General features: G+C 44.5%; 1 protein-coding gene across 1 annotated transcript; it reads right to left on the bottom strand.

Annotated features, from left to right (window-relative positions):
• Positions 1-4,046: 4,046 nt before the first annotated feature.
• LOC114881980 lies at positions 4,047-9,007 on the bottom strand. Its single transcript, XM_046289672.1, has 2 exons — positions 8,674-9,007; positions 4,047-6,946 (listed from the first exon to the last, which is right to left on the bottom strand). The coding sequence occupies exons 1-2, from the start codon at positions 9,005-9,007 to the stop codon at positions 4,047-4,049; spliced, it is 3,234 nt and encodes a 1,077-aa protein (XP_046145628.1).
• Between the last annotated feature and the right edge of the window lie 2,614 nt (positions 9,008-11,621).

Below are 11,621 nucleotides of genomic sequence, written 5' to 3'. Positions count from 1 at the left end.
TGGAGCCATATTACTTAAGACTAGGGTACAGGTCTTACGTACTACAGTCGGAACCCGGTCCGTCACAGAAAATACGCGGAACTTATGCCTAACGCTCTTACAAACTACTGCGGTCGCTACCGCCTCCAAGCTAAATGAGTACGGACGCACGTTGGTGTACGCGGAGCGCGGGCGCAAGCGGAGCGCGAACGCGAACAATCTAGCGATGGCGCCGAGGCACCATCGAGTGCCGAGGAAGTCAGGAAGAGCAAGGACCCGATTGGGCCGATGGCATTTTATTCAATCGCGCTGCGGTGTTTCGCGCTGCGGTGGAGTTGTTGCCCGTTTGCCTCACGCGGCTCGTCTTCTCGTACGCCGAGGTAGAACTGAGCAGCGAACGAGACGACGACCAATCCTGGCCAGCCTGGGTAGCGCCGCGAAGCTGGACGGAATCGGCTGCCAAAGGCAGAATACGGTGCCGTGTAGGCTAGCGTTCGGAATCCCCGCGGAAGCACCACCAGAGATTATGAACGCGCACTAGCTTGGTCACCCCGGGTCAACCACGGGTCTGACGAGGCTAGGCGTCTACGGCCGCTGGACCTACAGGAGCTGCCAGGTCGTAGCGTAGTGCAATGCTACGGCCCGTTGGCCAGAGATCTCTTCGCCAGGAAACCCATGGCGTCGAGAGCTCTGGTGCTCCGGTCCGGACCTTCTAGGAGGTCCCCTCGGGGCCGAACCCCCGAGGCAACTCATTGATCATCGCATCGATCGGTCCTACTTATAGTCCAATCGCACGGCAGTGGGGATGCCGCCGCGGTGGGGGCCCGCGATGCGCGACGCCGATCTGCGGCTGTCGTCGCAAACACTGTGGCCCCTTTCTTTGAGGAAACTCTGCACTATTCTAAGCTGTATTCACTATTCCGAGCTGTAAATGCCACTTCCAGCGCAGCTGTGCAGAACAAGAACAAGAAGAAGGAGGAATATCTCGGAATACAGTATAGACTCGTTATAAGCTAAAAAGATCTCTACGTTAATTGCAAAGAAACTATCCCCACCACTGGGGAGTATACCCCTCGAGACGCTACGAAGCTCGCTCGCCGAGTACCGTAACATGATCTGGGATCAGATATCGGTGAGGCAACACTAATGCAAGTACCTAACCTTGTTATTTTTAATTTTTTTTTTATAAAACATTTTCCATGATATTTCTGAGATTTTTCTAATTGCAATGATACCAAACACGATATAATTCGAACCATATTTACCGTGTAGACTCGTTATAAGCAAAACGTTCGAGATCGGACTTTTGCTTATAACGTGTAGTTCCACTATTGTTTGATGTTAGCCGACTGCTTCGAACGTAGAAAAGTACTTTTACTGAAAAAGAGGACGGAGCGAAAACAAACCGTTCTATGTCGGTGAGACAACTTAACTTTGTTATTTTTCATTTTTTTTTTTTACAAAACTTTTTCCATCATATTTCTGACATTTTTTTCATTGAAATGATACCAAACACGATATAATTCGGACCATATTTACTTGAAACAACTTATTGTGTATCATTATCATTTCTATTAAATTAGAAAGAAGTTTTATCTCAAGTATCTGTTCAATCAGCTACAGTATCACAATAACCAGTTTTTATTAGATTATATAAATATTAGCATTTCATTATAAAATGATAGTTTCATTTTATTGGTAGTCTTATTAATAAAATGAAACTATCAGTTTCACCAAGTAAATATGGTCCGAATTATATCCTGTTTGGTATCATTTTAATGAGAAAAATGTCAGAAATATCATGGAAAAAGTTTTATAAAAAAAAATGAAAAATAATAAAGTTCAGTTGCCTCATCGACATAGAACAGTTTGTTTTCGCTCCGTCCTCTTTTTCACTCAAGGTCCTTTTCTACATTCGAAGCAGTCGGCTAACATCAAACAATAGTGGAAGTACATGTTATAGGCAAAAGTCCGGTCCCGTGCGTTAAGTTGTAACTAGTTTACACGGTAAATATGGTCCGAATTATATCGTGTTTGGTATCATTTTAATTAGAGAAATGTCAGAAATTTCATGGAAAAAGTTTGATACAAAAAAAACGAAAAATAACAAAGTTACGTTGTAGCATTAGTGTTGCCTCACTGATATAGAACGGTTTGTTTTCGCTCCGTCCTCTTTTTCACTCGCTGTCCTTTTCTACGTTCGAAGCAGTCGGCAAATATCAAACAATGGTGGAACTACACGTTATAAGCAAAAGTTCGGTCCCGAGCGTTTTGCTTATAACGAGTCTATACTGTATGTGCGTGACGCCCCTTTCCTTGAGGTAAATCTGCAAATATCTCGGAAACGTTGCGAGCTATGGCAGAAGGTTAAGAGAACTTTTTTGTAGGAAATTGAGTTTCCTACTATCTATGTTGTATGACATTTTTTGATCAGATGCGTAGTTTTCGAGATATATCTCGATATTTAAAAGTTCCGAAGCCGTACCAACATTATAAGCAAGAAGAAACACGGCGGCCCCTTTCTTTCAGGTAACTCTGCACTATTCTAAGCTGTATTCACTATTCGGAGCTGCAAATGCAACTTCCAGCGCAGCTGTGCAGAAGAAGAACAAGAAGATTTTTATGTAACATTTTGCCATAGTTCGCACCGGTTCCTAGATATTTGCAGATTTACCTCAAGGAATGGAGCGTCACGCACATATTCCGAGATATTTCTTCTTCTTCCTGTTCTTCTTCTGCACAGCTGCGCTGGACGTGGCATTTACAGCTCGGAATAGTGAATACAGCTTAGAATAGTGCAGCGTTACCTCAAAGAAAGGGGCCACAGTGTTTCCCCATCCTTATAATCTTGGTGCGGCATCGGAATTTTTAAATATCTCGATATATCTCGAAAACTACGCATCTGATCAAAAAATGTCATAGAACATAAATAGTACGAAATTTAATTTCCTACAAAAAAGGTCTGTTAACATTTTGCCATAGCTCGAACCGTTTCCGAGATATTTGCAGATTTACCTCAAGGAAAGGGGCGTCACGCACATATTCCGAGATATTTCTTCGTCTTCTTGTTCTTCTTCTGCACAGCTGCGCTGGAAGTGGCATTTACAGCTGGTGTTACGATGCGTTCGAGCACGATCGAAGGAACTTTAAATAAAATAAAAACCGGCCCGCGGAACTGAGGAAGGTTGTTTAAATAATTTTAATTGATTTGGAACCAGTAATGAACTTGAGTTTATTATCAGGGCTGCCTGTGTGCCTGACGGGCTCCCAGAGAATCGGAGCAGTATACTTGGCGACTCGGCTCTGACTGCCTAGCCGACGACGTAGTGAGGTTTTAACCGGGGTATATGTTGTCAGTTTGATCCAGTTTGAATCCAACCACTTTAGGTCGACTGAACGAAAAACAGTAAACGAAGGTTCTGTTTACGAGCCGCCAAGGAATATGCTTCTTCAAGACAGAGCGTTGAACATAATATTGATGGTTACAATTATGATGTATTGAACATACCGTATGTATTGAACATACCGCCCGCCTCGCATCTGGGGATGCGAAACGGTGTACTCGAACACATTGGGAATTTTTTTGAACAAGAATGAATTTGTACCGTAGCGAGGAAATTTTCTTAACAGAACTTAACGGTTAACAAACTTATAAGAAAGTATACATAATAAATTTGAAAGTAAAATAAATTCGAAAATAAACTAAATTTGAAAGAAGATAAATTCAAAACAACGCATTAACTTATAAACTAGTACAAAAGGTTACAATATGGAAGGTTTGATTATTCCGCTGAGTTTAAATCGTTTTGATTCAGAACCGGAATTGGCAGCGGGCAGATCTGCGTAACAGGTCGTTTCAATTCGCCGTCTATCGTGCGGACGGTGACAACACGAACCTTTTGGTCCGTACCCGGATGCAGCTGAGTAATACGCGCGAGATGCCATTTAGATGGCGGAAGCGAACTATTTTTTAAGAGAACGAGGTCATTTAGGCGCAGGTTTGCGCAGACCAGTTGCCATTTCCGGCGCTGATGTAACGTATGAAGATAATCGGCAGACCACGAACGTCAGATCTGCTCGGTTATTCTTTGGACGTGCTGCCATCGATCGAGCCTGTTCGGATTAATTTCCAAGGCAGATTCCTCGGAAATCGCTACAATAGGTCGACCAATGATGAAGTGACCGGGAGTCAACGCAGACAGGTCGGTCGGCTCGTCGGTGAGCGCTGATATCGGGCGGGAGTTCAAACACGCCTCAACTTGGCACAATACGGTGGAGAATTCGCTCTGAGACAAAGTGTGGGCTTCCACTGCTCGTTTCAAATGATACTTAACACTTTTTACTCCCGCCTCCCAGAGTTCACCAAAATGCGGGGCAGAAGGGGGGATGAACTTCCACGTGATTCCGTCGTTCGCCAATAAATTTTTAAGAGTCGAATCAGAAATCAAGGTATGGAAGGTCTCTCGTAATTCGCGATCGGCGCCTCGGAAATTGGTACCGTTATCGGAGTATAAGAACGAGGGAACCCCGCGGAGACTGGCGAATCTTTTCAGGGCAGCTAGAAACGCGGAGGTGGTGCAGTCCTCGACTAATTCGAGGTGCACGGCTTTAGTTGCGAGACATACGAAGATCGCAATGTAATATTTTCTGGTTTTTTGACCTCTACCGACAATTGGAAGTACGTTTATTGGGCCGGCATAGTCGAGCCCGGTATGTGAAAACGGGGCGGAGGGCTTGACTCGAACGTCTGGAAGAGCGCCCATCAGCTGAGTAGCCGATTGGGCTCTCTGGCGGACGCAGGTTACACAACGATGTATATGCCCGCGAACTAAGGACCTCGCGGATATTATCCAATATTGTTGTCTGAGGACACGGAGAGTCAATTGAACGCCTCCGTGAAGGGTGCGCTTGTGCGCATGATCAATTAAAAGCTCGGAAACTCGGTGCTTGGGCAATATGATCGGATGCTTTTCGTCGTAGCTGAGGGCGGAGTGTTCGAGCCGCCCGCCAAGCCGAATTAGTGAGTCTCTCCCGATGACGGGGTGCAAGGAAATAAGTGAGCTGGACCTTGGAAGCGGCACGCTATTGGTTAGGAATTTAAGCTCGGCGGAAAAGTGATGTTTTTGAACGTAAGACATCCAAAAGAGAGAAGCGTCACGAATTTCGTCAGCGGTCAACGACCTTGCATTTGGAGGAAGCGCAACTAGTCGTTTGCGCGTTCTTTGAGTAAATCGTAATATGTATGCGGTGACCCTACACAGTCGAGTCCAGCTCGAGAATTGAGAAGGAAGGTCCCATTCTGAAAGCGGAGATGCGTGGTGAACATGCGATTTTCGAGATTCGGATAACGCGATTTCACGCGCGTCCGGTCTATCAGTATTCGAGGATTCCATGTCCGGCCAAAATACGGACGGACGAGACAACCATTCTGGTCCGGACCACCACAACTTATGAACCGCAAGGTCGGAAGCGCAGATACCGCGTGAAGCGCAATCGGCTGGATTGTCTTGAGATCTTACGTGTTTCCACGTCACTCGCGGAAGGCGGGTCTGAACTTCGGACACGCGATTGGCGACGAAAGTGTTCCAAGTAGCTGGATGTTGCTTGAGCCAGGCCAAAACCACCGTAGAGTCGATCCAACCGTAAATACTAGTGGATTGGAGCTTTAAGGTGGATAAGGTCCACTCAAGCAATCGCGTTAACAATACAACCGCGTTTAGCTCCAAACGTGGAATGCTTACGGTTTTGAGCGGGGCTACTTTACTTTTTGCCGTCAGTAGGGCGACTTGGGCTTCAGAAAAAGAGTGGAGGACTCTTAAATAAACCACGGCAGCGTAAGCTCGATGTGACGCATCGGCAAACCCGTGTAATTCGATCGCGATATTACTGTTTCGCGCCCCGGTCCAGCGAGGCATCCTTACTTCACTGAGTTGTGGTAAACGCTCGCAATACTCGTACCATTTTTTGCAAAAGTCGATAGGAATTTCTTCGTCCCAATCTTTCTTTAGGAGCCAAAGCTCTTGAAGCATTATTTTTGCCACAATAATCACGGGGGAGGCCCATCCTAGAGGATCGAATATATTTGAGATGATCGACAGTATACTCCGCTTAGTATATTTCGCGGGTAAGCAAGCGTCAATATGGAAATGAAACGCCTCTTTGGAAGGGGTCCACGTAACCCCAAGAACCTTCAGAGACTCGTCCTCACCGAGCGGACGATCAGAAGCTGATTCATGTTCTTCAATAGAAATGTTTTCGAATAATTCGGCCGCGTTGGCGGCCCACTTGCGGAGTTGAAAGCCCCCCCGACGCATGAGGTCGACTAATTGGTTGCGGATATCGCGGAGAGTATGAATCTCGTCCGCACCGAAAATGGCATCGTCGACATAAATTGAATCTTGCAGAACAGGAATAGCAGCGGGAAAGTTGCTGCCTTCATCCAGAGCTAATTGATCTAAAACTTTAATGGCAAGGTAAGGCGCGGAGGCGAGACCATACGTCACGGTAAGCAATCGATACGAAAAAATGGGTTGATCTCGGTGCGATCGCCATAATATCCTCTGATAGTCGGCATCGGCTGGATTGATTAAGATCTGTCTGAACATCTTCGCGATGTCCGCAGTGTACACATAACGAAACAATCGCCAGCGCAGGATAATAGCCGCTAAATCTCGCTGCAGTTTCGGACCGATCATAAGGTGATCGTTTAGCGACTTTCCTGATGGAGTTTTTGCAGATGCGTTAAATACGACTCTAAGCTTGGTCGTGCTGCTGGATAGTCGCACGACGGGGTGATGAGGGATGTATATTGCCGAGAGATTCAGGGCCTGTTCTTCTTCAACTCGTTCCATGTGACCCATGGAAAGATATTCCGACAAGAAGTCATGATACTGAGACTCGAGATTCAGCTGCTTAAACAGCCGTTGCTCCAGTTTCGCGTAAAAACGGGAAGCGATTTTTCGAGATCCTTCGAGATTAAATGGAGGCTCACTCTTAAATGGGAGTCGTACGATGTATCGGCCCTGAGGAGAGCGGGCATGAGTATCGCGGAAGTGACGCTTGCATCTTTCATTTTCCTCGGAGAGCCGGGGTTTCGAGGGGACTTCTTCGAGTTCCCAAAAACGACGCAATAAAGAATCTATATCTTCAGCAAACGCGCAATTTACCACGGGGGTGGTCTCCTGACGGGAATCACGTGGTCCAATAGGACCTGAAATAATCCATCCTAGAGCAGTGAGTTGAGCAGTGGGAGTACTGATTGGACCTTGACGAAGGTCGTTTAACAAAAGCGTTCCGTAGAGGTCAGCACCGATTAAAACGTGAATCGGGTGGCTGCTTAACGGGTTTGGGTCTGCCAACGGCAGATCACGTAAATTTGGCCAAGATTGCAAGTCAAAGCGCGCTCTCGAGCCAGCGTAAGAAGTGATGCGTTGATAAATATGCGCGGACAGCGGAAAAGAAACGTTAGGATTATAACTAGATTCTAACTGTACGAGGACGCAGGATTTTGCCACTTCACTATATTGTTCCCCGAAGCATTGAATTTGACGTCGCGCCCGATATCGTTTCGTACGCATCAATTGACAGACGGATTCAGAAATAAAACTAAAGGAAGATCCTTGATCAAGCAACGCGCGGAGTTTGAAGGCGCGTCCTTCAGCGGTACGAAGGACAATCCACGCAGTAGCTAACAGCGTATTTAAAGGGGTGAGCTTGGACGGCGCGACGGTCTGCACTGACGCCGGTAACTCTTTATTCGTATCATCGGGTCAACCGAGTCATCGATGGATGCGTTACTAGTCGCCTTTTTGAGAGAGCTCGCGGCGCGATGTAAAAGCGAGTGATGAGTGCGCTTGCACTGGAAACATCGACTCATACTTTTACACTCGGAAGTAGCGTGACCGGAACGTAAGCAATTAAAACAGAGTCTATTTTGGTTGACAAATGAAACTCGCTGATCTAAGGATTTTGTTTTAAATCGTTCACATTTAGAGAACGCGTGATTACCGCAACAATCGGTACATTTAACAACCGCGACATTATTGACGCTCGACCGATTGTTTGAAGCGTCGTGCGCGACTTTGTTTTTAAGCGACGCGCCGTCGCTTACGACAAGATAGTCGGTGAGACCGCGTATGCGAAGAGTCATAAATTCGTTAATTTCCTTGTAAGTAGGATATTTATTAGAACTGCCACGATGCAAGTTCCACTCATCACGAGTGCGTTTCGAGAATTTCTGCGCAATCAAATATACCAACAGATCGTCCCACGATTCAACACCACGGTTAAGATTTTTTAACGCGGTAAGCGAAGACGTAACAGTATTTAGCAAACGCTTGAGCTCTGTCGCAGACTCGATTCTCATCGACGGCAAACTAAGAAATTTATGAATATGCGCATTGATGAGAGCAGCCTCATCTTCATACTCGTCGACGAGCAATTTTCACGTAGATTCGTAATTTTCGTCGGACATGCTTATATTATCTATTAACAGCGCCGCGTCACCGGTTACATTAGTTTTTAAATAGTGTAATTTTTTAATATTTGAAAGCGACTTGTTCGCGTCGACGAGCGATTCAAATAAACCGCGGAATTTTCCCCATTGGTTGAAGTCTCCGGAAAATTTCGGAAGCGAAAGGCGCGGCAATTGTGATGATGCGGAGGCGGTCGAATCGTGACAAATAGAAACGTTACTTGGTTCAGATGAGGTTTTACCACCGACGTCCAGCTGGGCGATGGCCTCGTTGAGGAAGTCAGCCGCTTCGAAGAAGGCGTCCTCTGCTTCGAGGAAAGTGTTGTCCTTGAAGTAGGAGATGCTCTTTTGGTCCTCCGCTTTGGTAGACTGGAGCAGCAACTTATGGGTTTGACGGGATCCATCCCACAGTTTCTCCAAGTGCTCCTTCCGATTTCTTGCCTTGGCCAACGTAACTTGAGCTTTCGGGAGTTTTTTATAATTCACGATCACTCGTTGTATCGCCGCGATCGAGGTGATTTGTTGAATTAAAAGACCTTCTACCCTCTCGGCCATTATGATACGAAATGAGCGACAGTCGGGGGATTAGTCGACGAGTCCGACAAGGTTCAGCGATGACTTCGCCAATTATCACGCGCACAAGGTGGCGCGGAATTTTATAAATCACCGTTTATTAAACAAGTTCAGCGATGACCTCGCCAAATATCACACGCACGGTTGGGCGTGGAGTTTCTAAAGTCACCTTTTCGCAGTTCACGCAACTTTAACCACAGTCACCGCGGTGATCCGGCTCGAAGGACCATTTTGTTACGTCGCGTTCGAGCACGATCGAAGGAACTTTAAATAAAATAAAAACCGGCCCGCGGAACTGAGGAAGGTTGTTTAAATAATTTCGATTGATTTGGAACCAGTAATGAACTTGAGTTTATTATCAGGGCTGCCTGTGGGCCTGACGGGCTCGCAGAGAATCGCAGCAGTATACTTGGCGACTCGGCTCTGACTGCCTAGCCGACGACGTAGTGATGTTTTAACCGGGGTATATGTAGTCAGTTTGATCCAGTTTGAATCCAACGACTTTAGGTCGACTGAACGAAAAACAGTAAACGAAGGTTCTGTTTACGAGCCGCCAAGGATACTGCTTCTTCAAGACAGAGCGTTCAACATAATATTGATGGTTACAATTATGATGTATTGAACATACCGTATGTATTGAACAGCTGGGAACGGTGAATACAGCTCATAATAGTGCAGAGTTACCTCAAAGAAAGGAGCCACAGTGTTTCTTCATCCTTATAATGTTGGTGCGGCTTCGCAACTTTTACATATCTCGATATATCTCGAAAACTACCCATCTGATCAAAAAATATCATGGAACATAAATGGTAGGAAATTTAAATTCCTACAAAGAAGTTCTGTTACGATTTTGCCATAGCTCGCACCGTTCCCGCGATATTTGCAGATTTACTTCAAGGAAAGGGGCGTCACGCACATATTTACAGATATTTCTTCTTCTTGTTGTTCTTCTTCTGCAGAGCTGCGCTGGAAGTGGCATTTACAGCTGGGAATAGTGAATACAGCTTATAATAGTGCAGAGTTACCTCATAGAAACTGGCCACAGTGTTTCTTCATCCTTACAATGTTGGTGCGGCTTCGGAACTTTTAAATATCTCGATATATCTCGGAAAGTGCGCATCTGATCAAAAAATGTCGTAGAATCTAAATAGTAGGAAATTTAATATCCTACAAAAAAGGTCTCTTCACATTTTGCCATAGCTCGTACCGTTTCCGAGATATTTGCAGATTTACCTCAAGGAAAGCGGCGTCACGCACATATTCCGATATATTTCTTCTTCTTCTTGTTCTTCTTCTGCACAGCTGCGCTGGAAGTGGCATTTACAGCTCGGAATAGTGAATACAGCTTAGAATAGTGCAGAGTTACCTCATGGAAACTGGCCACAGTGTTTCTGCATGCTTATAATGCTGGTACGGCTTCGGAACTTTTAAATATTTCGGTATATCTCGAAAACTACGACTCTGATGAAAAAACGTCATAGAACATAAATAGTAGGAAACCCAATTTCCTACAAAAAAGGTCTCTCAACATTTTGCCATATCTCGCACCGTTTCCGAGATATTTGCAGATTTACCTCAAGGAAAGTGGCGTCGCGCACATATTCCGAGATAATTCTTCTTCATCTTGTTCTTCTTCTGCACAGCTGCGCTAGAAGTGGCATTTACTGCTGGCAATAGTGAATAGAGCTTAGAATTGTGCAGAGTTACCTCAATGAAAGGGGCCAGAGTGTTTCTTCTTCCTTATAATATTGGTACGGCTTCGGAACTTTTAAATATCTCGATATATCTCGAGAACTACGCATCTGATCAACTAATGTCGTAGATCATAAATAGCAGGAAATTTAATTTCCTACGAAAAAGGTCTTTTAACATTTTGTCATAGCTCGCACCGTTTCCGAGATATTTGCAGATTTACCCCAAGGAAAGAAGCGTCACGCACATATTCCTAGATATTTCTTCTTCTTCTCGTTTTTCTTCTGCACAGCTGCGCTGGAAGTGGCATTTACATCTGGGAATAGTGAATACAGCTTGGAATAGTGCAGAGTTACCTCAAAGAAAGGAGGGACAGTGTTTCCGTATGCTTATAATGTTGGTATGGCTTTGGAACTTTTAAATATCTCGATATATCTCGAAAACTGCGCATCTGATCAAAAAATGTTTAGGAGGAGTTCAGTCACATACACGCGCACAGAAGAAATATATATATAAAGATAAGAATGTCATTATTACTATATCTACGTTAGAAATAATGTAATATACTGATTACTTCATACAGATCAATGTACGTTTAATAAAACTATCATTATTACTATATCTGCCTGAGACATAATGTGATATACTGATGCCTTCCTACAGATCAGTGTACAATTAGTAACAATATCATTATCACTATATCTACATTAGATGTAATGTAATATCTTGATACCTTCCTACAAATCAAGGAACATCTAATAACAATATCGTTATTACTCTATCTGCATTACATATGTAATACACATTTAATAACAATATCATTATTACTATATCTGCATTAGATATGTAATATACATTTAATAACAATATCGTTATTAGTATATCTACATTCGATATAATGTAA

The sequence above is a fragment of the Osmia bicornis genome, unplaced genomic scaffold (assembly GCF_907164935.1).
Source record: "Osmia bicornis bicornis unplaced genomic scaffold, iOsmBic2.1, whole genome shotgun sequence".
NCBI classification, from domain to species: domain Eukaryota; kingdom Metazoa; phylum Arthropoda; class Insecta; order Hymenoptera; family Megachilidae; genus Osmia; species Osmia bicornis.
This window is presented reverse-complemented; position numbering and strand designations above follow the sequence as displayed.

What these genes read in the sequence shown, in the direction of transcription:
- LOC114881980 (XM_046289672.1), bottom strand. Translation starts at nt 9,007, where the DNA reads ATGGCCGAGAGGGTAGAAGGTCTTTTAATTCAACAAATCACCTCGATC. An exon ending in TAAAACCTCATCTGAACCAA is followed by an intron (nt 6,947 to 8,673) that starts GTAACGTTTCTA and finishes TTAATCTCGAAG; the next exon opens with GATCTCGAAAAATCGCTTCC.